The sequence below is a fragment of the Hyperolius riggenbachi genome, chromosome 1, assembly GCF_040937935.1.
Source record: "Hyperolius riggenbachi isolate aHypRig1 chromosome 1, aHypRig1.pri, whole genome shotgun sequence".
Taxonomy (NCBI): Eukaryota; Metazoa; Chordata; class Amphibia; order Anura; family Hyperoliidae; genus Hyperolius; species Hyperolius riggenbachi.
In genome coordinates, this window is record NC_090646.1 from 356,362,565 (window position 1) to 356,387,946 (window position 25,382).

Sequence of the window (25,382 nt, forward strand, 5' to 3'; positions counted from 1 at the left end):
GAAAAACAGGTAGGTCTATGCAGTGATGGGTAATGTGCACCTGTTACACACACAGGTAGTCACTGAATGTGCTGGGCCTGGCAGTGGCACACACAGTAGGATTTACCAAGGCTGTCTATGCAACACAAGTGTCAGTGGGACACACACACACACACACACACACACACACACACACACACACACACACACACACACACACACACACAAAATAGATCACAAGAACAAGATTAGCTCTCAAAAGAGCTGTTGAGGGGTGCTTTTTTTTTAGCAATAAGAATCAGCAAGGAGCAAGCTAACAAGCCTACAAGAGCCTAACTAAGCTTTCCCTATGAGAGTCTGCAGCAGCTTTCCCTTCACTAATTACTGCAGGCACACTAGTGAGTGAAAAGCCTGACGTTGCCTGCCTTTTATAAGGGGGGGTGGGGCTCCAGGAGGGAGTGTAGCCTAATTGGCTACAATGTGCCTGCTGACTGTGATGTAGAGGGTCAAAGTTGACCCTCATGATGCACTATGGTGGTGAACCGTACTTCCGGAAAAGTTCGCGGTTCTCCGCGATCGCGAACCCCGGAAGTTCGCCGGGAACCGTTCGCCGGCGAACCGTTCGGGCCATCTCTAGTCACAGCAGAGATTGTAGCAGAAATCTGTAACTAGCCTCAGCATAAGTCCTTTTTGCTATAAGCTGCTGTTTACGTGAAAAAAATCATAGGAAAAGTAATTAAATAACATTAGCAACAACTTCAGCTGGTGTCTGATATAGCCCTGAAAAATAAAAAACCCTCCCTCAGTGTGTGTCGGGGCCCTCTATAACCACCTTAAAACCAATTTGAACTAAAAATAAATACAAGATAATTAACTGTGTGTGTAGTAGTAATAATATATATATATATTTCCCTGGTGTCTCATATTATTTCTTCTTGTTTAACAATAATTAGCTATAAGCTTTAGGGTACTTTCTATTTATCAGAGATTGTTTGCACAGCAAGATAAGAGCACGGTGGCTTCTGTTTACTTTTCAGTAGAGGTATGGCTGTATGTGCGTCTTTTGCATGCACAGAACGCTGGTCTGTTGACTCTTCCGATGTAAAACAATAAAAAGAAAGCACAGACTCAGACATCCTGAAGGACAGAAGCTCGCATTACAGCTACTAAGGACTGATTGCTTTCTCCTAGCCACCTCATTTTTGGAAGTGCCGATCTTGCCTGACCCCCGGGTGACCATATTTCGGAAACATCTTCCCTCCTTCTCCAAGAGTCAGAACTTGCTCCTAGTACAGCTTTGTAATGTGTCCAGGGCTTTGATTGCCAGAGAGTGGAAGCCCCCGTCTCTTAGCCTCAATGCCCTTTCCTATAAGCATACAAATCTATTTACTTAACCTCCCTGGCGGTGCATTTCTGTCTAGAATTATGAGTCAAAAGCAGTACATTTTTTCAAGAATGTTAAGCCTCCAATTAAGTAAGAACTCACCAAAATATGCCATAATAAAGCCTGGTAGACATTCTGCATATAAATAAAGGAGTAGAACACAAATTTGTTGAATTAATTAAATTCATGAATAAACTTAAAAAATTGTGAAACTGTACTAATAAGGCAGGCAGAGAGTAGTCAAAATCCAGGCAGAGGTCGTTGCTGGTGGTAGTCAGAGAGTAGTCAAAATCCAGGCAGATGTAGGTGTAGGCGGCAGGTTGAGAGTAGTCAAAATCTAGGCAAAAATTAGTAACAGTAAGGCAGAAGCACTTAGCTCAGAAACAGTTGGGAACCAAATGGCTATATTGTTATCCTGTGCTTTCAGATGAGCTTATCTGCCATGGCAGTAAGGTGACACAGAGGAGAGATCAAATTACAACTTGTGATTAGAGACAAATGAGGAGGAATTAGGCACATCTTCAGGTTCTTTTAAAAATTTGGTCCGCCCCTGGTGACATCACGCTGTACCGCCGCACTGATTGACCGTCAGGTTCCTGGAAGAAGAGCGGGGACATGGGGATCCCGGCAGCCATGGAGGTAACAGACAGCCAGGGGGAGAAGCCTGGGTCCCGCTGCGCAGCGCTGATCGTGAGCGGGACTCAGAAAACATTCAGGAGCCCTGGTTTTGGCCAGCCCGAGCTGAACTTTGGTTTACCGAGCTAAGCTCAGGATTACCGCCATGGGGGTTAAGGAAAATACCTACTCATTGAACAATGATATATTCCTCACCCTTCTTGCACTGTTGTTTTTTTTGCTGATTATCAGTTGCAATTGCCTCAACCCAGGGGCATAGCAATATCCATAGCAGCAATAGCAATTACTATGGGGCCCTGGAGTAGAGGGGGTCCCAGCTGGTACTTGACGTGTTCACTATAAGCTTTATTTTGTTGCTCCACCCTCTGAATTTGTCTCAGTGCTCATGGACTATACACAGTGTGCATTGCATGAGAATGTAAATTGACCAATTAACTCATATCCATAGGGTAGGGACAGGTAGTATTGCTCAAGAATGCCTAGATATGATGGCCCCATAATGTCTAGCTATGCCACGGCCTCAACCGTATTCATCATTGGCATCCTTTGTTGTGTATATTCTGCTATTCCTTCATCCAACCTACTGTATACAAATTGTATAATACAATGCTTCCTATGTCTTTCTCTGAACTGCACAGACAAGTTTTAATAGGCTTATAGTTCTGTATGTACCCATGTTTATCTCATCAGTGGCCTGATGTACTAATCTCACTTTAATCCCCATGATCTGGACAGACAACTAAATAATGAAAAATTCTGTTGTATAAATAGTTAATATTTTGTAATGTGACCTGGCCGGTTTATTTGACATTGTTTCAGATTTCCAAGGCAAGCAAATCCTTTCAGGAAAGATATTCTGCTGCAAAGTCATATTTGATGTGGTTAATGCACCTTAAATAGTCAGACTCATTTGCTGCCTTAGCATTTCGTGATACAAATTTTGCAGATGAAAGAAATGTTATGACTGTGCATTCTCTATTTGCAGAATTTGCTTTTTGTGTTTACAAATTGAGACTCCTGGACCAGTCGGGCATGTCTGCTGGTAATAATGCAGGGAGTTTTCAAGGGTGTGGAAGTTTGTATTAGATCCAACTCAGCAAAATGCCTCTCCCAAGTAGGCTTGGTGATCACTTTGGCCCCAATTCAGGTTTTCTCCTATGTGATATTTTCACATCTTATCAATAGAATGGCTTTTAAGCCTCCATCAAGAAATAAAATGTCTGGGCACTGCTCCACTTTTACTCTGGCGCCATTGACTTCAATGCAATTGTGTGCTGAGTGGTACCACTTGTACCACTCGTCAGTGCGCTGTAGAGCCTGCATTGCTGGACAGTTGTTCAAAGCACTTCTGTCGCATCACGTCAGACCACAGGTACTGTGGCCAGTCTTATAGAGACTAATGGCCACTTTGACTTGAGAGCAGGGGGGTAGGGGGTGGAGTGGCAGGGAAGAGTACAGTGACGAGACACTCTGCGAAAGTGTGAAAGGGGCCTTTAGGTGACATGCTGGCCAGAACTGAAGTAACTTTGGCTCTGTTATTTAGAAAAGGCTCCTACTTCGATACTATATTGATACATACCGGTGTGTGTATATATATATATATATATATATATATATATATATATATATATATATATATCAGTAAGATATATTGGCATATGAATACTAGGAGGAACTGTTAAAAGAACCACTTTATTGCAGTTGTTTTGCCTTACATCAATGCACAGTGTTTATACAGCACATTCATTTTGAGATTTTTACATTGTTCTACACTTACAGATAATGTCAACTAAGAGAATGAAATGCTGCAGGGTAAAGCATTTTAAAAGCACTCATCCATCACATACTGCGTATTCTTCACAACAGACTCTGGCACTACTAAGTCATCCTGGAAAACCATCCTCTATAGAGTGCACAATAGAGTGATCCTGTCAGGGTTCAGTGCTTGTAAACTGATATAGCTGCTTCAATGCATTCACCTTAAGATGACTGCAACTACTGTCAATAGGTTCCAAATCATTATTATCTGTCTCCATTTGGAATGTTTGTGATGTAATGCTAGGCACACACCATACAATTTTCTGGCAGATTTACCTGCCAGATCGATTATTTCCAACACGTCAGATCTGAATTTCGATCGTTTTTTTCAATTTTCTGATAGTTTTTAATGGTTTTCTCGTGTCTATTTTTTTTATCGATTTTGTTCAGTTCAATGAAAATCGATCAAAAAACAATGAAAAAAACGACTAAAAACAATTGGGAAATTAAAAAAATTGATCAAAATTCAGATTGGACATGTTGGAAATAATCGATCTGGCAGGTAAATCTGCCAGAAAATTTCATGGTGTGTACCTAGCATCAGTCTCAGACTCTGAAACTGAACACAGATTGGGGCTTGATTTGGAGATCTGATCTGAGTCTTCATACTATTCACGAATCAGAGAACCTCAGCTGCCAGTTACAGAGATCTGATTGGTGCAGGCTAGTGACGAGTCTGTGCAGCTTCGGTCCCCGACTGTTGCCTGAGGGACCGAGTCCTGATGCTGACCAGGTGACAGTCCTCATATGTGTGTGAGAGGCTTACGAATGCTTTGAACACAATTGCATTTTTCTCCTGAGTTTTCTGCAAGGAGATTATTTTTCATCTTCTCTTCTAAGTACCTTTGCAGCACTTTGCAATGAACCTCTTTAGCAGTATGATTATTCCAGATTTTATTGTTTAAAAGTAGTGCAATTTTTTCACACGCTTTAAGACCCTAAAAATCATACCGCTAGTTAGATCTGGGGCACACCTGCACATTACACACCTCCCATGGATCTAGCTCGGGGTTCTCACTCTGAGCTGCACATTTCTGACCCAAGCCTGACTCGGGGTTATTGCTAAGGAGGTTCAAAAAGTACCAAAACCTAGGTGAAAAAGTACTACTAAAACGATTCTGAGTATTTTCTTACTTGCTGGTGGCTTCAAAGGCAGTTTATCGACAAGCTGTGAAAATATCACCTTGGAGAAAACTAGGGAGGAAAAGTTACTTGCATATGGGCCTATGAGTAATAATACTTATTTTACATGATGGTGACCAAACAACTGCCAGGACTGCAGGAAGCACTGTGTATGGCTTTCGGAGTTCCAAACTGTCATCTGACACTGGAAGGCCATGGTTTGTAAACGTAGAACAGCAAGATTCCTCTGCTATAGAAACAAAAAAAGTAAAAAAAAGGGCACACTTCACATTTTTATAAGCTGGAGCTTAGTGATCTTAGTGATCTGCAGGATCAGGTGAAACCATAGGAAAGAGAACCCCAGTGGGTTTTTCTACATTACTTGTAACTATTTTAATATTTTAATATACCGGTAATGTGAAAATCTTTAATTTAAACACTTTTCTTCAAATAATGTTAACTGGAAAAAATGACTTGACAATGCACATGATATAGTACTTTTTATACAGTAAAAAGTTACATAAACTTGTGATGAATTAACAAAACAGACACAATAAATAAATATTAGCTGAAGATAAATTGGAATTCAAAGATAATAATAGATGACAAAACTGAAATTGATGTTTTAAACTAGGGCTTTCTGATTACACACACAAACAAAAATATACTCACTCACCCATACATCCATACAGCGAAAATAACAAATGGACAGGTAACCAGCAAGAACTACAGAGATAAAAATTCTACCACAAAATCGCACATGTCATCTGTAAGCAAACAGCAAGAATACCAAAAAAGACTTTCCCCCTCTTATCCCACCCATAATCTTCCCTCTGAGAACCTTACCCCAACCCATTCAGAACTAAGTCCTTGTGTCGCTTAAAAAGGTTTTTGAATACAGGGCTATAGAGATAACTGGTCTCTGTGGAAAGAAGCCCTACAATGCACGTAGGCACTTTGTCAATTCAGATCATAATGTGACAAGCTCAGGAAAATTAAGATAAGATCTGTTTTATCATGTCCGGAGTATGCTTTTGTTGAGTTGATTATAGGAAATATAATGACCTTTCCATAAAAGTGAATATTTTTTATGCAGGCATTGATCTTTCCATTGATGGTCCATCACTGAGGACAGACAAGATGAAACATCTCTTATTTGAACATGGCCATATTCTTATGGCAGCTCTAGATGAGGTTGTTTTGCTGTACCACAAGAGTGAATGGAAAAAAGAGACTAACTTTTGCTTTTAATACCCAACACTGTGGCATTGTACAGTTTATATTTAACATCAGTATACTGATATTCATTTAGCCATAATATGTTACTTTTCTAATGAATAATGGATCCCACAACTTAAGTACCAAAACTAAACAGGACTGAAAGATAAAGACTTCAACAGAGAACCCTAAGAACAACGAATACCCCAAATCTTCCAGCATTCCAGCAAAAAAGATGGTCCATGCCAGTATGGTTCAGCTTGTACTTCTGGGCTGTTGTTCTTTCTTGTGCTGATATACACTTCAGCATTTACAAATGAGAATGAGTTCCAAAAGAACCATACTGTGGCCTTCAGTTCACATGAACTGGTAGTATTGTCTACAATTAGCAGTCCAAAACTTTACATTACAATCCAAGCATTTTCTTTTCATGAGTTTATTTTTTTTAATACAAATTCTTCATCAGTAATTAACCGCCTTCCTTATGTTGGTGATAAGCACACAGAAAAATACCATTAGGGAATAATCATTTGGAATTTTTTTTAAATAGTTGTTTTTTCTTAATTGGATCAAAAAGTTTCGCACAGGTGTTATAGCTTGCATCTTTAGAATCTTTAGATCGATGCATCAGGTAATACTACAAGTTATTAGATGGTCTTCTGAGTTATCTTTGTAGATTTCAGTTCCATTGTCTGGTTAGAGAATGGTCCTGCTTGGTAAGAGACACATACCACACCAGACTGACATAAGACAACATAGGTGTAATAAACCTGGTGCTGCTTCCATTGAACAGATTTCAGAAACATCTAGTACTAATAGGACTGGGATTAATAAGTCTTCTTTTGCATCACATTATTTGATCCCAAAAGAGGATGGGTATATCAAGAGTAGGTGGACTTCTTGAGACTCCTTTACTAGATGCTTGTTAGTAGTAAACGTCCTCCTCTCTCCGGTGTGAGTGCTGTTCCTCTTTTCGCCTTTCACGGTGGGATTTGTGCTGGTGGTGATGATGGTTATGGTGCTGATGGTGGTGGCGATGGTGGTTATTGGTGTTGCCATGGTGGTGGCGATGTTGATGATGTTGCTTGTGTGGATGATGCCCATGCTGACTATGGTGTCTACGTGTCCTGTGATGTCTTCTGGCTGTAAAAATCAAAAACAAAACATGAAGATAAGTATACTGTATCTGGTCTATGCAACAATTCATGGTCATAAATTAAACTACTGTGAAGGTAATGGAGACAATAGATTTATGATATACAAACAAAGAAGGATGTTATCCTCCAGCTCATAAATATACCCTATAAGTTTTAGATACTCAGGAAGCCAGCTCTAAGAAAAGATCCAGCATAGCTACTGACAACTACTGGCAGCTTTATTAGTATATACTGTACCTGTACATAGCTACCCACAATAAGAATCTAGTTCACACAAGATCTGTAAAATCAGAGTGGAGCACTCCATGACACAGCACAACACACTCGCTCAAGGTTTTTTTTTTTTTAATTTAGAAATAGTTGCTTGCTGCCTTGCTGCATATTGGTGTCAATTGTCGCTAGGGATGCTCATTCAGCTCATTCAAAATCGAATTTCCACATCGGAATGCAGAAATCGGTAATACAGCGCGGTAAGTGGATTTTTGCGGAAGTCACGGAGATATTCCGTTAACTTTAACATCGATTTTCTAAAAAAACTACTTGATTTTGAAACATTTTTTCCTCTTCTTCCCACTCTGTCTTCTTAACATACCCTGCAAATTTGGTGTGTCTAGCACCTACGGGGGCTTTGCTATTAACCACTAAAGTCGGCAGCCATTGACTGTAATGTAAAATGCGGAAAATCCGCATTACCCCATAGGCGGTAATTATAAGCCAATCACAAGACTCAGAATGAATAAGCCAATCAGAGAATACGGAAATCTCCACCTAAATCTCCATTCTCTGATTGGTTTATTCATTTTGAGTCTTCTGATTGTCATAAAATGACCACATATCGGTAATGCGGATTTTCCACATTTTACATTACAGTCAATGGCCCATATGCAATTTACTTTTTCTCCTGAGTTTTCTCCTAGGTGATATTTTTAAACTTGTCAATAAAATGCCTTTTAAGCCACCACAAAAAAGCGGTACTTTTTTAGTTGAAAAGTGCAGGAAAGTTATTTAAAATCGATGATGAAAAATTATCTCCTAGGAGAAAACTCAGGTGAAAAAGAGAATTGCATATGGCTCAATGGCCACCGACTTTAGCAGTTAATACCAAAGCTCCGTAGGTGCTAGAAAGAAACACCAAATTTGCAGGGTATGTTAACCACCTAAAGAGACTCTGTAACAAAAATTTCATCTTTTTTTCTACCATCCTACAAGTTCCTAAACCTATTCTAATGTGCTCTGGCTTACTGCAGCACTTTCTACTATCACCATCTCTGTAATAAATCAATGTATCTCTCCACTGTCGGACTTGTCGTCCTGTGTCTGGAAGGCTGCCAACTCTTCCCTGCTGATCTGTTATGCACACCCCTCTCCAGGCCCCTCTATGCACACTCCAGTGTGTGTGTTATTTACATAAGCCAGCAGCGTCTCTGCTTATCAGTGAAAGAGAGCTGGATAAATATCCTCCTCTGTTAGGCTGTGAAAGGAGCTGACTGACACATACTGAGGAATTACATACAGAGGCACTGGCAGAGCTGTCTGCAGGAAGCCTTTCACTCTTTAGTGCATGAGAGCTGCAGGGGACAGAAGGTAAACACACAAATGATCTCTTGAGATTCAAAAGGAAGGCTGTATACAGCCTGCTTGTGTATGGATGTATTTTCTATGTGTGGACATACTGTACATCAACCTACTTCCTGTTTTGGTGGCCATTTTGTTTGTTTATAAACAAACTTTTTAAAACTGTTTTTGACTACTTTTAATGCGGCGGGGAGCGGCGAAATTGTGACAGAGGGTAATAGGAGATGTCCCCTAACGCACTGGTATGCTTGGAAGAACAAAGAGAAATCAAGAGCCCGATATGGTGTAGTATTGTTAAGTTGGTTGTGGTTAAAAGCAAAATATTTAGATATACTCACAAACATGGGTTACCCATAGGCAACCACTTCAAGTGCAGGTGGGGAGTATTAGAACCTGACCCCACTCAGGTTTTTAAGATGTCGCTCTCTGTAGATAGGAAACAGGGTAGCACCCCTCCACCGAGGGTGGACTCAAGATTTCAGCAAGGCTTGGTGTACAGAGGCGCCAGAGTAGAATAAAAATGTTTAAAAACCGTCTAAAAGAGGGGGATGTCCAGGTGGACTTACCTCCCTCAAAAATATATAACTCAATTGAGTCACAATATATCAATACAAAAATATAAAAAATATCAATACAAAAATATTTTTTTGAACTCCACTTAGTGCAACGCGTTTCGCAGGTGTGGTCCTGCTTCATCAGGCAAACAGGAGTATAACTCAATTGGTCTAGATGCAGAAGTGAGGCGCTCACTTCTGCATCTAGACCCATTGAGTTATACTCCTGTTTGCCTGATGAAGCAGGACCACACCTGCGAAACGCGTTGCACTAAGTGGAGTTCAATAAAATATTTTTGTATTGATATATTGTGACTCAATTGAGTTATATATTTTTGAGGGAGGTAAGTCCACCTAAACATCCCCCTCTTTTAGACGGTTTTTAAACATTTTTATTCTACTCTGGCGCCTCTGTACACCAAGCCTTGCTGAAACGCACTGGTATGTTTACTTTTGTGCGATTTAAACAATACAGATTCTCTTTAAGGACCACGGGCTTAAACCCCCTAGTGACCAGGCCATTTTTTACAAATTAGGCCACTGCAGCTTTAAAGAGACTCCGTAACAAAAATTGCATCCTGTTTTTTATCATCCTACACGTTCCAAAAGCTATTCTAATGTGTTCTGGCTTAGTACAGCACTTTCTACTATCACAGTCTCTGTAATAAATCAATGTATCTTTCCCCTGTCAGACTTGTCAGCCTTTGTCTGGAAGGCTGCCAAGTTCTTCAGTGTTGTGGTTCTGCTGTGAACTCCCCCTTCCAGGCCCCTCTCTGCACACTGCCTGTGTATTATTTAGATTAGAGCAGCTTCTCTCTTCTCTCTAATCTTTTACAAGCTGGATAAATCGTCCTCTGAGCCGGCTGGGATTTCACATACTGAGGAAATTCAGACAAGGGCAAAGCTGTTTGCAGGAAGAATCAGTGCATGAGAGATGCAGGGGGAAAGAAACACACAAATGATCTCTTGAGATTCAAAAGGAAGGGTGTATAAAGCCTGCTTGTGTATGGATGTATTTTCTATGTGTGGACATACTGTACATCAACCTACTTCCTGTTTTGGTGGCCATTTTGTTTGTTTATAAACAAACTTTTTAAAACTTTTTTTAACCACTTTTAATGCGTCGAGGAGCGGCGAAATTGTGACAGAGGGTAATAGGAGATATCCCCTAACGCACTGGTATGTTTACTTTTGTGCGATTTTAACAATACAGATTCTCTTTAAGGCCTTGCTGCAGGGCCGTACAACTCAGCATACAAGTGATTCTCCCCCCCCTTTTCTGCCCACCAACAGAGCTAGCTTTCTGAAGGTGGGCAAGGATCGCTCCCAGGATGGTTATTTATTTATTTTTATTAATATCGGTTTCTTTATTTTTTTAAAATAAATATTCATATTTATTTATATATTTTTCCCTCCCTTCCCTCCCCTAGCCAGCCTATGACAGAAATCACCTGTCATAGGCCTCAGCCAATGAGAGCTGATTGCTCTCCTGTTTCCCGGGGGGACAACCGCGTCCCAGGAGGACAGCCGTGATAGGTAGCCTCTCACACCACAAAGCTCAACAGGGAATGCTCCCATCATTGAGAAGCATCATAGCCCTGTCCGCCCATCTATTATGCGCTATATCTTTCCACTTACAGACTTTGTGAGGGTGCATGTAATGGGTCACAGATTTTATGCCAAAGTCAGTTACAGAGTTTAAAGTACCCCTGAATTAAGAGGGGGGTATGACTGCTCTTAGTGCCATTTTGTAAAGGTCATATGTCACAGCACCATCCTCTCAGTTCAGTGCCCCCAGGGGTCCCCACACTAGTCAGCTGAAATCTTTGACTGACTAGAGCGTTGAATATGGGCGGAGAAGAAGTGGCAGTTATCCTCTCTAAGAATACCCCCGATCATGCCCACTTGTACCGCTGTAAATTAGGGGCCTGTTAACTCCCCCCACAGCATTATTTACCTACACCAAGTTCCCTTTACTGTCTTTTCTGCCCTCTCTGCTCTCCTGTTCCGCCACCATGTCCTCTAGTATATGTGGGCATTTTCACTGCTATGGCACTGACCCTGAAATACTTCCGGGTTACTTCCGGGTCAGAGCAATGAAAATGCTGACATATATGAGAGAACATGGCCGTGGAATGGGAGAGCTGACAGGACAGAAAAGACAGCAATGGGAACCCAGAGTAGGTGAGTTATGCTGTGAGTTATTATTATTTTTTTAACAGGTCAGCAAAACAGGAGTACTTTAATTCTCATCTCCCAGCATATGTCCACTCTTCATGGGAGTGCTCCAAATGCAAATCATTCAGACAGTGGCATCATATATTAGGTAATTTTGTATACCACCTATAGACCCACATTCATAGCAATACCACTATGGGCAGGGCAAATAAGTGCAATTCTGATCTAGGCAATACACTGCCAGACATAGGGCCCAATCCATTACAACAATCACCAGCATTGAGGGTTGGAAACTGTTCAGCTCATGTTAATATGAATTTCCCTCCAAGGGCCCATGCCCACATGTGTGGGGGTTAGTGTTGGGCGAACGGTGTTCGCCACTGTTCGGGTTCTGCAGAACATCACCCTGTTCGGGTGATGTTCGAGTTCGGCCGAACACCTGATGGTGTTCGGCCAAACTGTTCGGCCATATGGCCGAACTAAGAGCGCATGGCCGAACGTTACCCGAACGTTCGGCTAGCGCTGTGATTGGCCGAACGGGTCACGTGGTTCGGACCCGAACGCGCTCTGATTGGCCGAACAGGTCACGTGGTTCGGGTCAATAAATACCCGATCCACGTCATTTCTCCGCCATTTGTCTGTGGGTTTAGCTTTGGGTAGGCAGGCAGGGTAGTTCTCTCTCCAGCCAGGCTAGCCAGGGTCCCCCGGTCATTGTGTCGCTGCTGGGAACAGTAGTAGTACACCGCTCAACCACACTATATAGCATTGTGTTTACTGCCACTCTGTGTGTCTGCTGGGAACAGTAGTACACCGCTCACCCTGTATAGCATTGTGCTGCCTCTGTGTCGCTGCTGGGAATAGTAGTACACCGCTCACCCAAACTACATAGCATTGTGTTTACTGCCACTCTGTGTGTCTGCTGGGAACAGTAGTACACCGCTCACCCTGTATAGCATTGTGCTCTGTGTCGCTGCTGGGAATAGTAGTACACCGCTCACCCACACTATATAGCATTGTGTTTACTGCCACTCTGTGTGTCTGCTGGGAACAGTAGTACACCGCTCACCCTGTATAGCATTGTGCTCTGTGTTGCTGCTGGGAATAGTAGTACACCGCTCACCCACACTATATAGCATTGTGTTTACTGCCACTTTGTGTGTCTGCTGGGAACAGTAGTACACCGCTCAACCACCACTGTATACCATTGTGCTCTGTGTTTCGCTGCTGGGAATAGTGGTAAACCGCTCACCCACCACTGTGTAGCATTGTGCTGCCTCTGTGTCGCTGCTGGGAACAGTAGTACACCGCTCACCCAGCACTATATAGCATTGTGTTTACTGCCACTCTGTGTGTCTGCTGGGAATAGTGGTACACCGCTCACCCACCACTGTATAGCATTGTGCTCTGTGTCGCTGCTGGGAACAGTAGTACACCGCTCACCCAGCACTATATAGCATTGTGTTTACTGCCACTCTGTGTAAACCGCTCACCCAGCACTGTATAGCATTGTGTTTACTGCCACTCTGTGTACACCGCTCACCAAGCACTATATAGCATTGTGTTTACTGCCACTCTGTGTCTGCTGGGAACAGTAGTACACCGCTCACCCGCCACTGTATAGCATTGTGCTCTGTGTCGCTGCTGGGAATAGTGGTACACCGCTCACCCACCACTGTATAGCATTGTGCTCTGACTCGCTGCTGGGAACAGTAGTACACCGCTCACCCAGCACTATATAGCATTGTGTTTACTGCCACTCTGTGTACACCGCTCACCCAGCACTGTATAGCATTGTGTTTACTGCCACTCTGTGTACACCGCTCACCAAGCACTATATAGCATTGTGTTTACTGCCACTCTGTGTCTGCTGGGAACAGTAGTACACCGCTCACCCTGTATAGCATTGTGCTCTGTGTTGCTGCTGGGAATAGTAGTACACCGCTCACCCACACTATATAGCATTGTGTTTACTGCCACTCTGTGTGTCTGCTGGGAACAGTAGTGCACCGCTCAACCACCACTGTATACCATTGTGCTCTGTGTCGCTGCTGGGAATAGTGGTACACCGCTCACCCACCACTGTATAGCATTGTGCTCTGTGTCGCTGCTGGGAATAGTGGTACACCGCTCACCCACCACTGTATAGCATTTCTGTACTGCCACTGTACTGCTGCCAGTCAGCGTGTACTTTGAGGATAAGTGAAATGAGGAAGAAATCCGGTGAAAGAGGGAGGGGCAAGGGAAGAGGTGTTTCTCCTGACGGTTCACGTACAGGCCACAGGGGAGCACCGAAGAAAACCCACTCAATACCGCCCATGTTGTCCAGGACAACAACCCTCACAAATCAAAAAGAACAGGACCAGATAATTACTTGGATGACCTCTCAAGAGTCCAGCAGTGGGTTAAGCAGCACCAGCACATCACGCACGAGGTCCGAGTCCTCAGCCAGTTACAAGGAGCCAGTGGGCACAAAGCTGACACAACCGGCAGCGACACCACGCACACAACTGCCAGATAACCAGTCCGAAGAATTTCCTCAGGACACAATGGGGTATTCGCAGGAGCTATTCCCAGCCCAACAAACTTTCACCTTTCAAAGGTCAATGGAACAGCCAGAAATTTTGTGCCCGGATTCACAACCATTGACTGTGGGAAATGCACCGCGCACTGAAATGCAAGGCGAGTCTGAGGAGGACTTTGAAACCCAAATCCCAGAGCAAGTTGGGCAGGAGGGGTTTCAATTGCAGGAGGTCGGCCGAGAAGGTCTTGAAGACGACGTTGGAGTGTGCTGCGCAGAGGTTGTTGTGGGGAGCTCTACTCCACGGCGGCGGCCCACAATCACATATGACGAGTTTGAGGAGATGGAAGAGGAGGAGGGTATGGACAATGTTGACAGAGACCCAGATTTTGTATGTGAAGGAGAACATCGCCGTCGTAGCAGCACAGATGAGTCTGTTGAAGAACCCACTGCTGCACGAGTTCGCCTTGTGCCACAAGGTAGGCGGCGCGAAATTTCAGGCACCACAAGCGTGGAAGTTCCTTAGAGACGCAAAAGAGGCGCAAACAGAAATCGCCAGCAAGGCAGGTGCTCCAAAGTCTGGGCTTTCTTTGAAGACTGCACTGAGGATGGTACCATGGCGATTTGCAAGGTGTGCAAGACCCGCCTGAGCAGGGGGAAAAGTATTAACAACCTCTCCACCACCAGCATGAGCCGCCACATGCTATCCAAACATCCCACTCTGTGGGCAAACGCGGCAGGACAGGGTACCAGCAACACTGCCTCCCTTGGGTTCACCAGACTCACCACCAGACCCGCCTCAGCAGCAGCAGTAGCCCAGCCATTGCGTGGTTCACAACATTCACAAACATCAGACGACGCTGACACTGTCACTTTCCGGACTAGTGCACTTAAAGGTCTACCAGTGTTCATCAAACACAACAACCAACAGCCCTTCAGTGTGCAGCCCTACGGTTCAGTTGTCTGTCTCGGAGATGTTTGAGCGCAAGAGGAAATTGCCAGCAAATGACACCCCGGGCCGTGGCACTAACAGCCAGCATAGCCAAGCTTCTGGCCTGCGAAATGCTGCCATATCGAGTGGTGGAGACAAACAGCTGCAAGGGCATGATGTCAGTGGCCATCCCACGTTACGTGGTTCCCAGCCGCTACCACTTTGCGCGCTCTGCAGTGCCTGAGTTGCATGAGCACGTGGTCAGCAAAATAACCCGAAGCTTGAAGAATGCCGTTGCCTGCAAGGTTCACCTCACCACTACCGCGCACTGGGTGAACCTTGTGGAGCCTGGCAGCGATTCCTCACCTGCTACGGCGCGGGTGTTGCCCACGCCGCAAACAGCTGCACCGCCGTCCCTCCCACTGGATAACAACAGCAGCACCTTCCTCTCCGACTCCTTCTCCTCCAACGCATCTCAAAGCTGTACCTCATCCGGAAACGCTAACCCAGCAGCAGTAGGATCGTGGAAGCAGTGCAGCACAGCTGTTGGCATGCGTCAGCAAGCGTTGCTGAAGCTGATCTGCCTTGGGGATAAGCAGCACACAGGGGAGGAAATTTGGAGGGGAATAAAGGAACAGACGGATTTGTGGCTGGCACCGCTGGACCTGAAACCGGGCATGGTTGTGTGTGATAATGGGAGTAATCTCATTTGCGCTTTAAGGTTGGCTAAGCTGACACACATCCCTTGCCTGGCGCACGTGATGAACCTAGTAGTTCAGCGGTTCCTGAGGACATACCCAGGCGTGGCCGATCTTCTGTTGAAGGTGCGACGAGTGGCCAAACATTGTAGATGCAGGAGCGCTTCAATCTCCCCCACCATCGCTTGCTGTGTGATGTCCCTACGCGCTGGAATTCTACGCTGCACATGCTAGCCCGCATTTGCGAGCAGAAGAGTGCAGTGGTCCAGTACATGACGGCACAGTACCGAGGCGCATCCGGACAGCTGCCAAGCTTCTGTGGATCCGATTGGGCCAACATGTTGGACCTCTGCCAAGTCCTCCAAAATTTTGAGCAATCCACGTTGCTTGTGAGCAGTGACAACTCTTCAGTCAGCATTACCATACCACTGCTGTGTTTACTGAAGAGGTCAATGTTGAAAATCAAGGAAACAGCTGTCATGATGCAACTGGGGGAATCTGAAGGAGAAAACGATCAGCGTGATGGTACCAACATCAGGCCATCCGCCTCAGGAAACGCTGGCCCCAGCAGCTATGACGAAGAAGAGGAGGAGGAACAGCTGGAGTTGGAGCAGGAATTTCCTGCCACCACTGACGAGGGCCAGAGCGGTGCACATTAGACTTCCACAATTCAGCGCGAATGGTCAGCAGAAGCAGACCAGGAAGAAGGTGACGACTATGATACATCACAACAACTATCACAACGCTCACAAGAGGATGATGAGGATTCTGGCAGGACTCTGGCACACATGGCTCAATTCATGCTAGACTGCATTGAACGTGACCCACGCATTGTGTGCATTCTGGACAACACCAATTACTGGGTTTATACACTTCTGGATCCACGGTACAAACACAATGTTCCAAAACTGCTTGAAGAAAGAGTCAGACAGGTCAAAATGGAAGAATACCAGCAGGCCCTTGTGGAGACTTTAGAGAGGAGATTGACATCCTCCCCCTCCTCTAGCCAGTTGTACGCCGACAGACTGACTTCCGCAAACCCAGGACGACCAGGAGGGCAGCAAACAACACAAGCCGCAGCTAGTGCCCAAAAGGGAATGGTATCGGCAGTGTCCTTGGAGTGGGAAAATTTTCTGACACCCATGCAGCAGCAGCCCACAGAACAGCAAGCGTGCAGATCCACCTCCAACACCGATCGCCTGGAGAAGATGGTCAAGGACTACATGTCAGATGGCGTAGCTGTGTCGAACAATCCATCTGCACCCTTCAACTATTGGGTATCGAAGCTAGACACCTGGCACGAACTGGCAATGTACGCAATAGAGGTGCTGGCTTGCCCGGCAGCCAGCGTTATGTCGGAATGCTGTTTCAGTGCTGCCGGAGGCATCGTCACTGATCGGCGTATCCGCCTCTCCACAGAAAATGCAGACCGTCTGACTCAAATTAAAATGAATCAATCCTGGATTGGAAACGACTATGCAACACTCCCGGACCCCAACCAAGTAACATGAACAATGACCATCTGTGATGGGTTAGCGTTGCCGGTCCCTGTTTATGGAACCTCTCATCTTTATTACATTTATGACTGCATGGCGGCAAAAAGCATTGCTATATCCGCACGCTTTTTGTCCTCATGCAAGGCCTGGGTTGTTGTGTCTCAAAAAGCGTGGCCTTCTCCTCCTGCGCCTCCTCCTGTTCCATCACGTGTGCTGCTGCTGCTGCTGGGTTAGCGTTGCCGGTCCCTGTTTATGGAACCTCTCATCTTTATTACATTTATGACTGCATGGCGGCAAAAAGCATTGCTATATCCGCACGCTTTTTGTCCTCATGCAAGGCCTGGGTTGTTGTGTCTCAAAAAGCGTGGCCTTCTCCTCCTGCGCCTCCTCCTGTTCCATCACGTGTGCTGCTGCTGGGTTAGCGTTTCCGGTCCCTGTTTATTGAACCTCTCATCTGTATTACGCTTATGACTGCATGGCGGCAAAAAGCATTGCTATATCCGCACGCTTTTTGTCCTCATGCAAGGCCTGGGTTGTTGTGTCTCATAAAGCGTGGCCTTCTCCTCCTGCGCCTCCTCCTGTTCCATCACGTGTGCTGCTGCTGCTGCTGGGTTAGCGTTGCCGGTCCCTGTTTATTGAACCTCTCATCTGTATTACATTTATGACTGCATGGCGGCAAAAAGCATTGCTATATCCGCACGCTTTTTGTCCTCATGCAAGGCCTGGGTTGTTGTGTCTCAAAAAGCGTGGCCTTCTCCTCCTGCGCCTCCTCCTGTTCCATTACGTGTGCTGCTGCTGGGTTAGCGTTTCCGGTCCCTGTTTATTGAACCTCTCATCTGTATTACATTTATGACTGCATGGCGGCAAAAAGCATGTTACCTGTGCAAAGAAACATGACATTTTCCGCATTTAAAAGACAGTTTTTCCTTTGAAACTTTACAATCAATTTTCTCAAAAACTATAAGCTCTTTTTGCTAAATCTTTTTTTCCTCTTGTACCCAAGGTGCACATACCCTGCAAATTTGGGGTATGTAGCATGTAAGGAAGCTTTAGAAAGCACGAAAGTTTGGGTCCCCATTGACTTCCATTATGTTCGGAGTTCGGCGCGAACACCCGAACATCGCGGCCATGTTCGGCGAACGTTCGCGAACCCGAACATCCAGGTGTTCGCCCAACACTAGTGGGGGGTAGTTATTCTCATCTACCTGAGCACAAGGTTCAGGCAGTGGAGCCCCATGCTGTCTGGCTCGGCTATTCTGGCAATACCGGCTTACATTGGGGAGAAGGAATTTGGGGACTGTGTAGGCTTTTTTTTCAATGTTACAATAATGTTATTAAAAATAAAAAAGAAATGTAAGAAAAATTACAGTTATGCACTAAGCAAATACATTATGTGTGATGCTGAAGACAGCACAATTGCAATAGAGATTGCTCAGTAATTCTCAGGAAGCCACCTTTGAAATTCTCAAGTTGATTAATGTATTGTGCTGGGCGAGTTGGAATTTGCACAGGTATCAGGAGTCTTCAGGCCATGTTTACAGTGGGAGTTGAGTTGCATTCCCAGTGACAGCAGGAAAGCAATGCAGCGGATAAGGAAAGATATTGCACATTATCCGCGCGTTTTGTCACATACAGTGAAGGATACAATCAATGAAAAGTTTGCTTCACTGTACTGCATGCGGTACCTTGGGGTACTGCGCGCTGACCAAACACACCACAATGGCTGCACTGTGAGCATCACATTCCTGTTGTATTGCAAACTGACGTTCCGTGCTACAATGCAGCCATTACAATGCACCACAATGCCCCACTGTGAGCCATGTGCGATGAAGGCGACAGGACACTCACTGCAGCAAGTCTTTTAGCTCCTGGAATTGAACTGGGCCCATATAATTACCTAAAGGCAATTACTGAATATATTTATGAAGGAACCAAAGTTGTGCTGATACAGTACAAAGCACACTGTCAGATGTACATTCACCAGGATGCCAATGGAGATCACGGTTCCAAACGGGGTGCAAAAATAAATTCCATATTTAACCCAATTGTATCCCATATATGCAGTAGCAATTTGTTTGAGAGTTCTCTTAAAAAAAAATTCATATTTCGTGTGTCCTTTAGATGTTCACCAATACAGTCCATTCATTTCCTCTTTGATATACCAACTTTTATTGCAGAGGAGTGCAGACTGATACAACCCTCGTCTGAATTGCAAGTTATGAAGGGGGTGATTGTGAATACATTTTATCAGTGTCATTACATAATCAAACAAGAGGTCTCATATAAAATGGCTTTTTGTGGTTAGATGCCACTGACCACACTTGCCCTCCAGCTACATTTTTGCATGATGTCAGTTCCTGCCCCTGGCACAAAGCAGAATGGGGGATTAAAGGAATGTACCTTTCCAGCATAACTCCGAACATCAGATCAATGAAGTCACTTAAAACTATCAGTATTTTGGATCTGTGGAATAGCTGTACCCCTTTATGGTGGCCTCTGGTTCCCACACAGGGCCGGATTTACCATAAGGCACTGTAGGCACGTGCCTACAGGCGCATGATAGTGGAAAGGTGGCTCTCTCCCATGCCCGAGCACCTCCCTCCTTTCCTACACAGAGTCCCAAGCAGAGCATAAATTAGGTTACTCACCCACCCAGCTCTCAGCAATTCACTGACAAGCTCTCCCTTCAGTCAGGGGAACCTCTAGCTACTTAACCTCCCTGGCGGTACAATAAATCTGCCAGGGGGCAGCACAGCACTTTTAATTTTTTTTTTTTAAAGCATGTAGCTAGCCTAGCGCTAGCTACATGCTTCCCCCCTCCCTTCGCTATCCCTCCCACCCCTCCGATCGCCACCAGCGCTTTTACCCTGCAGGGAATCCCGTTCTGAACGGGATTCCCTGTATGGGCTTCCCCGTTGCCATGGCAACGATCGCGATGACGTCATCGACGTCGTGACGTCAGCGGGTGTTCCGATCCACCCCTCAGCGCTGCCTGGCACTGATTGGCCAGGCAGCGTAAAAGGGGCTGGGGAGGGGGGCGGCGCGGCGGATTGCGGCGAATTGGCGGGTAGCAGTGGCGATCGTTATGCACACGCAGCTAGCAAAGTGCTAGCTGCGTGTAGCAAAAAAAAAATTATGTAAATCGGCCCAGCAGGGCCTGAGCGGCACCCTCCGGCGGCTTACCCCGTGTCACACACGGGGTTACTGCCAAGGAGGTTAATACTGAGGTTCTTCTAGCTACCTAATACTTGGGGGCACCTCTAGCTACCTAATATTGAAGGTACTTCTGGCTACCTAACACTAAGGGGCACCTGTAGCTACCTATGATGGGCAAGAGAAGTAAGGGAGAAGTGACATCTGGGACAGTTTGATGGTGGTTTGTAGGTTCATGGAGCGCGAAAGCTAAGGTGCCAGGACATCTGTGCCTATAGGCTCCTGTGAGGTAAATCCGGGCCTGTTCCTACATATATAAACCCATGAGTCACTTCATTCATGGCAGCCTGTCATAAATGCCATGCTTGATAAACATCTTGGTCACACAATCGAGCAATTGCACTTCCTACACAGTTTTCAGAGCTGAACCACCTATAATCAAAGTGTATGAAACATACTGTAAGTAAAAGATGTAGAAGCTTTGCAACTGAGAAAATGTCATTTTTTAGTGATCAGTTTTACATCAAGGGTTTTTGTGAACTGAACTATGTTTTTTCTCTTGCCGGAGACAGCTGTGGCAACTTAGAGCATCCTCCCATTCAAGTACCTCCTGTTTCATCTGTAGGTGAAATAACAGTACTGGCATACTGCGATACAATGGCAACTAATAAACAATTTAATATCTGAACCAAAGAGTGCCAACAGCAGCAAGAGGAGCATTATAACAATGCTGATGGCATGATGGGGGTTACTTACCATCCAAACAATATAATGAAGGGTTTGCAACAAAAATCTAGTGATCAGTAACTTGCAGATAAAATAGAGAAGTGAGTCTATCGAGTAAAATTCAAAAAGAACAGCTAAGTATAAATTAGTATTAACAATATTGACCAGCAGCTAGCAGGGCATACAAGGGTTACAAAACCCTATTAAGGGGACACTAATAGGTGGATGATTTTGAATTATTGGAAAAAATGCTACTGCTAATAGAGGAATTATACAATTTTACTTCAGTAATGAATTAAATAAAGAGAGACAATGAAAATAGGTCTCAGCCAAAATCTTTCACATCTTCCACATGTGACGCTAGGCTTGTCAGCAGTTCAGCCTCCCATCTCCTGGCCACCGAGTGCCTTTAGGTTCCAATTTAATGCAGTTGAATGCAGTGTTTATAGTTACCCAGCACCATCATGTCACGTCTAAACATGGGAGCTGGTGCATGGGAGCAGCTAACAAGCACCCACTTCAGCCTCCTGCGTGAAAGGGACATTTACTTTCGATTGCGTAAGCAACACAGTCATTTGAATTTTACAAGATCCTGCATGTAGCTTCTAGCGTCGGCTGTGCTCACGGTTCCGTATCCCTGCAGGGGCTGAAAAACGCAATGACAAACCAACCGGAAACAATGCCAAACACTTTCTGCTCAGCAGCAGAAAGGCATTTGACATTATGGAAATGACCCACCGGCATTTGTCTGTGTGAACCAGCTCTTAAGGGGCTGATACAATGGTCAATTTCAGCCATTGATTGAAAGCTATCAGAAATCAATTTTATCAAATCTATCAATCGATCGATTTGTGGCCGATTTCGATGGATTTCGATGGATTTGATCTATCTGACAGGATGGAAAATCTAGGTCTTCCCATAGAGTTGCATTGGATCTAATGATCCAATAATGCATTTAAATAGAAATCTGTTCCTAGTGTGTGGCACACATCACACAGATTCCTGTCAGATTCGACTTGACAGGCATCTGACAGAAATCTATCTGTTGGTCGAATCTGCTGCAAATCTATAAGTGTATGGCCACCTTTAGTCTGTTGTGTCACTGGAAATCTGTGAAATTTCATTCTGCTCATTGCTAGTGTCCAATCATTGTCGTAGCTAAGGAGCTATGGGCCCCAGTGCAAGTTTTACATTGGACCCGCCAAGCACTCTATACATAGTAATTTTGATATGGTGCACCAAAATTACTTCTATTCAAAGCATCTATAGAAGTGATCATTACCTGGACAGGACCAATAAAGAGTTAATACTGCATTTGAGGCAGGTCCCTCGGGCCCCTCTGGCCTAAGGGCCCTGGTGCAGTTGCAACCTATGCATCCCCTTTTGCTACGCCACTGCGTCCAATCATGTGCAGGGAAATTGAGGAAAACAAATTATGATTCTCTTTGTACCTGACTAGATCATGAGAAGATTACTATGAAAACACACAACTGCTTTCTGTGCCTCCGCCTTCTCAAATCACCCCTTTTCTGGTTAAGTTGGTATAAACAAAAATGTTTAACATGATTTCTTATTACTGATGCTGCAATTTGTCGCTGTGCTTTGCCATATTTGAATTGTAACAAATGTAGTCTGTTGTGTTACGGAAATAAAATGTATGCTCGCTTACGTTTGACACAGAGGATATGAGGCTGGTCCCATCTTCCATTGCGATGACATCGGATAGTTGGAACGTGACGCTGTATAAAACCTTCTTGACACTGGTAGCGTATGATAGAATGCATGCTGTATTTCTCCTTCTTCTTGCCAACGATGTGAGCATTCCTCACCACAGGAGGTGAACCACAAAGAACTATGGGAGAAAAAAACAGCTCACCTCAGCAATGCACTAATTCACATAGGGACAATTACAGCCTGGCTGTCATGTTAATTGAGGACTTCAGTTCTTTCAAATTCCTGCATCAAGAATGCAGCCAGCAATGTCTGGGTTACTGTTAATGAGTTAAAAAAATCGAATGAAAAACATAATACAGGCAATTATAATTTAATTTGAAGGAAATCAGCAATACAGTTTCCATTTATAGTTCAGTATGTTTTATTTAATAGTACAGCTAATGACAAAGTACTCTATAAAACTGAACTTAAAGAGGTACTGTAATAAAAATAACATGAGTAAAAAAATATTTTAATATTACTTTATAAATGATTTAGTCAGTGTTTTTGCAATTGTAAAATCTTTCCTCACCTTGATTTACATTCTTACATTTATCACAGAAGGCAACATCTTTACTGCTGCCAGGTACATCATGTGTCCTGTGTGTTCTGAAGACAGAGGAAATTCTTCTGGGAGGGGCATTCCACATAGCTAAACAGCCTAGGCTAAGCAATATATTATATTATTGGCGTATCCAATAAAATTGTTTTGACTAAAAATCGACAGTCGTATGTTCTGCTTGGAGGAGGTAAGTCCACCACTACCTCCTCTATTACCAAAATGGGTTTTCAAGTTCTTTTAGTGTTTTTTATCCTGTTGGCGCCTCTATTATCCTATTATCTACATCAAGTCCACCCTTGGTGGAGGGTTGCACCCTTCCTTCTTCTACTACAGAGAGCGACTTTTTAATCCTGAGTGGGGTCAGGACAATTTTCCCACCTGCTTTGACAGTGGTTGCCTACCTGGTAACCCTGGTTTGTGAGTATTAAATTATTATTATTATTACTCTTCCAATTATACATTCATTACCAGTGCATACTACACTATATTGGCCTCTTGGTGTTATCTCTTTTTCTCATTCATGAGGGGTGCTGTTTCTCTGTATGCTGTATTTGTTTGTCCATGTAAATTGTTTGCATTTAGTAATGAGATGCAAATAATTCCAAGTTGATGCAGGATTATGCAAATTTATGCTGCTTGAAAATGGACCAATCGAATTTTACCTCAGCATGATGTGACTGGCTCATTTTTAAGTTGCATATATTCGCATATAAAATTTGCATAATGCTGCATCAACTCAACATTATTTGCATCTCATTCATTGATCATCCCTGTTTAGCACTTGTATTGCTTTAATTGTACAGTACCACCAAAGAGGATTGTACAAAATAATAATAATAATAATAATAATAATAATAATAATAATAATATAATTTCTGACTTGTAGGTCTTTCCTTAGACATGACTTACCAGTTCCCTTCTTGCAGATGTAAGGCAAGTTGTAGTTACATGGCACATCATTCCACTTGCCATCTTCGTGAGATACCATCACTACACAGTCCTCTCCTCCTGCGAAAAAGTTATCTGGCTGCTGATCCCGCCAGTTCTCATATTGCTGTAATACATGTGAGAAGGACAGTAGTCTGAAACACCTTATGGCAGCAATGCTCATCCTATTTTTCATATAGCTCCATTTGTATAAAGAAATTTTTTTTTTTGCATATGAAAGCATCAATACTGTATTTAAAATCAGCTCTTATTCAGACCCCACTTGTTCTCTTAGATTAGACTTTGGAGTAATACAGCAGTCTGATGTTAAGAAAAATAGAAAAACAAAGACAAACGTTGAACTTCCAGTGGCCAGTATGAGAATAAGAACAGCAATAACACCAAATGTAAAGGCGCACACAAACGGCGCATTTTTTTTTGAGCATCGAACAATCGTTTATAAGTATATAAACACATACTGGTAAACCCCCACTTACCATGTCCCGATCCCATCACGATGAAGTGTGGGGTAAGTTTGAAGGAGCTGCTTCAAACTTCCCCCGAATCCCGGCTGTGTCGACCACAGCAATGCTGGACTTGCCTCCGAACCGAGTCCAGCGCTGTCTATCCTCCTCTCTTCACCACCTGTTGGCTCTTGTGCATGGCATTTCTTCCTGTATGTCACACGTGACATACAAGAAGCGGTCCCGTGTACTAGAGGTTGCAGGAGGCGGAGTGGATAGACAGACAGCACTGGACTCAGGCAGGAAGGTGAGTCCAGCACTGCTGCTGCTGCAGGGGGAGCTCCACAAGTCTGGGAGGCAAGGCACAGAAGGGGATGGAGGCACAGAGGGGACAGAAGCACAGAGGGGGACAGAGCCACAGAGGGGACAGAAAGGAACCGAGGAGACAAAGAGCCACAGAGGGGACAGGGGCACAGATGGGACTGACAGGCACAGAGGAGACAGAGAGGCTCAGTGGGGCAGAGCCACAAAGAGGCACAGAGGGGACAGATCCACTGAGGGGACAAAGAGGCA

The 25,382-nt window shown here is 44.2% G+C and overlaps 1 protein-coding gene across 2 annotated transcripts in view; it reads right to left on the reverse strand.

Annotated features, from left to right (window-relative positions):
- Window positions 1–5,426: 5,426 nt before the first annotated feature.
- Window positions 5,427–25,382, reverse strand: part of NCAN (neurocan) — a 316,793-nt gene continuing 296,837 nt past the window's right edge. For both annotated transcript variants that reach the window (XM_068234189.1, XM_068234188.1), the window contains 3 exons: window positions 24,328–24,472; window positions 22,813–22,995; window positions 5,427–7,300 (listed from right to left, as the gene is read on the reverse strand). In XM_068234189.1, coding sequence (XP_068090290.1) covers window positions 7,083–7,300; window positions 22,813–22,995; window positions 24,328–24,472 — 546 coding nt within the window. In that variant the 3' untranslated portion in view covers window positions 5,427–7,082. The remainder of the gene's footprint in view (window positions 7,301–22,812; window positions 22,996–24,327; window positions 24,473–25,382) is intronic.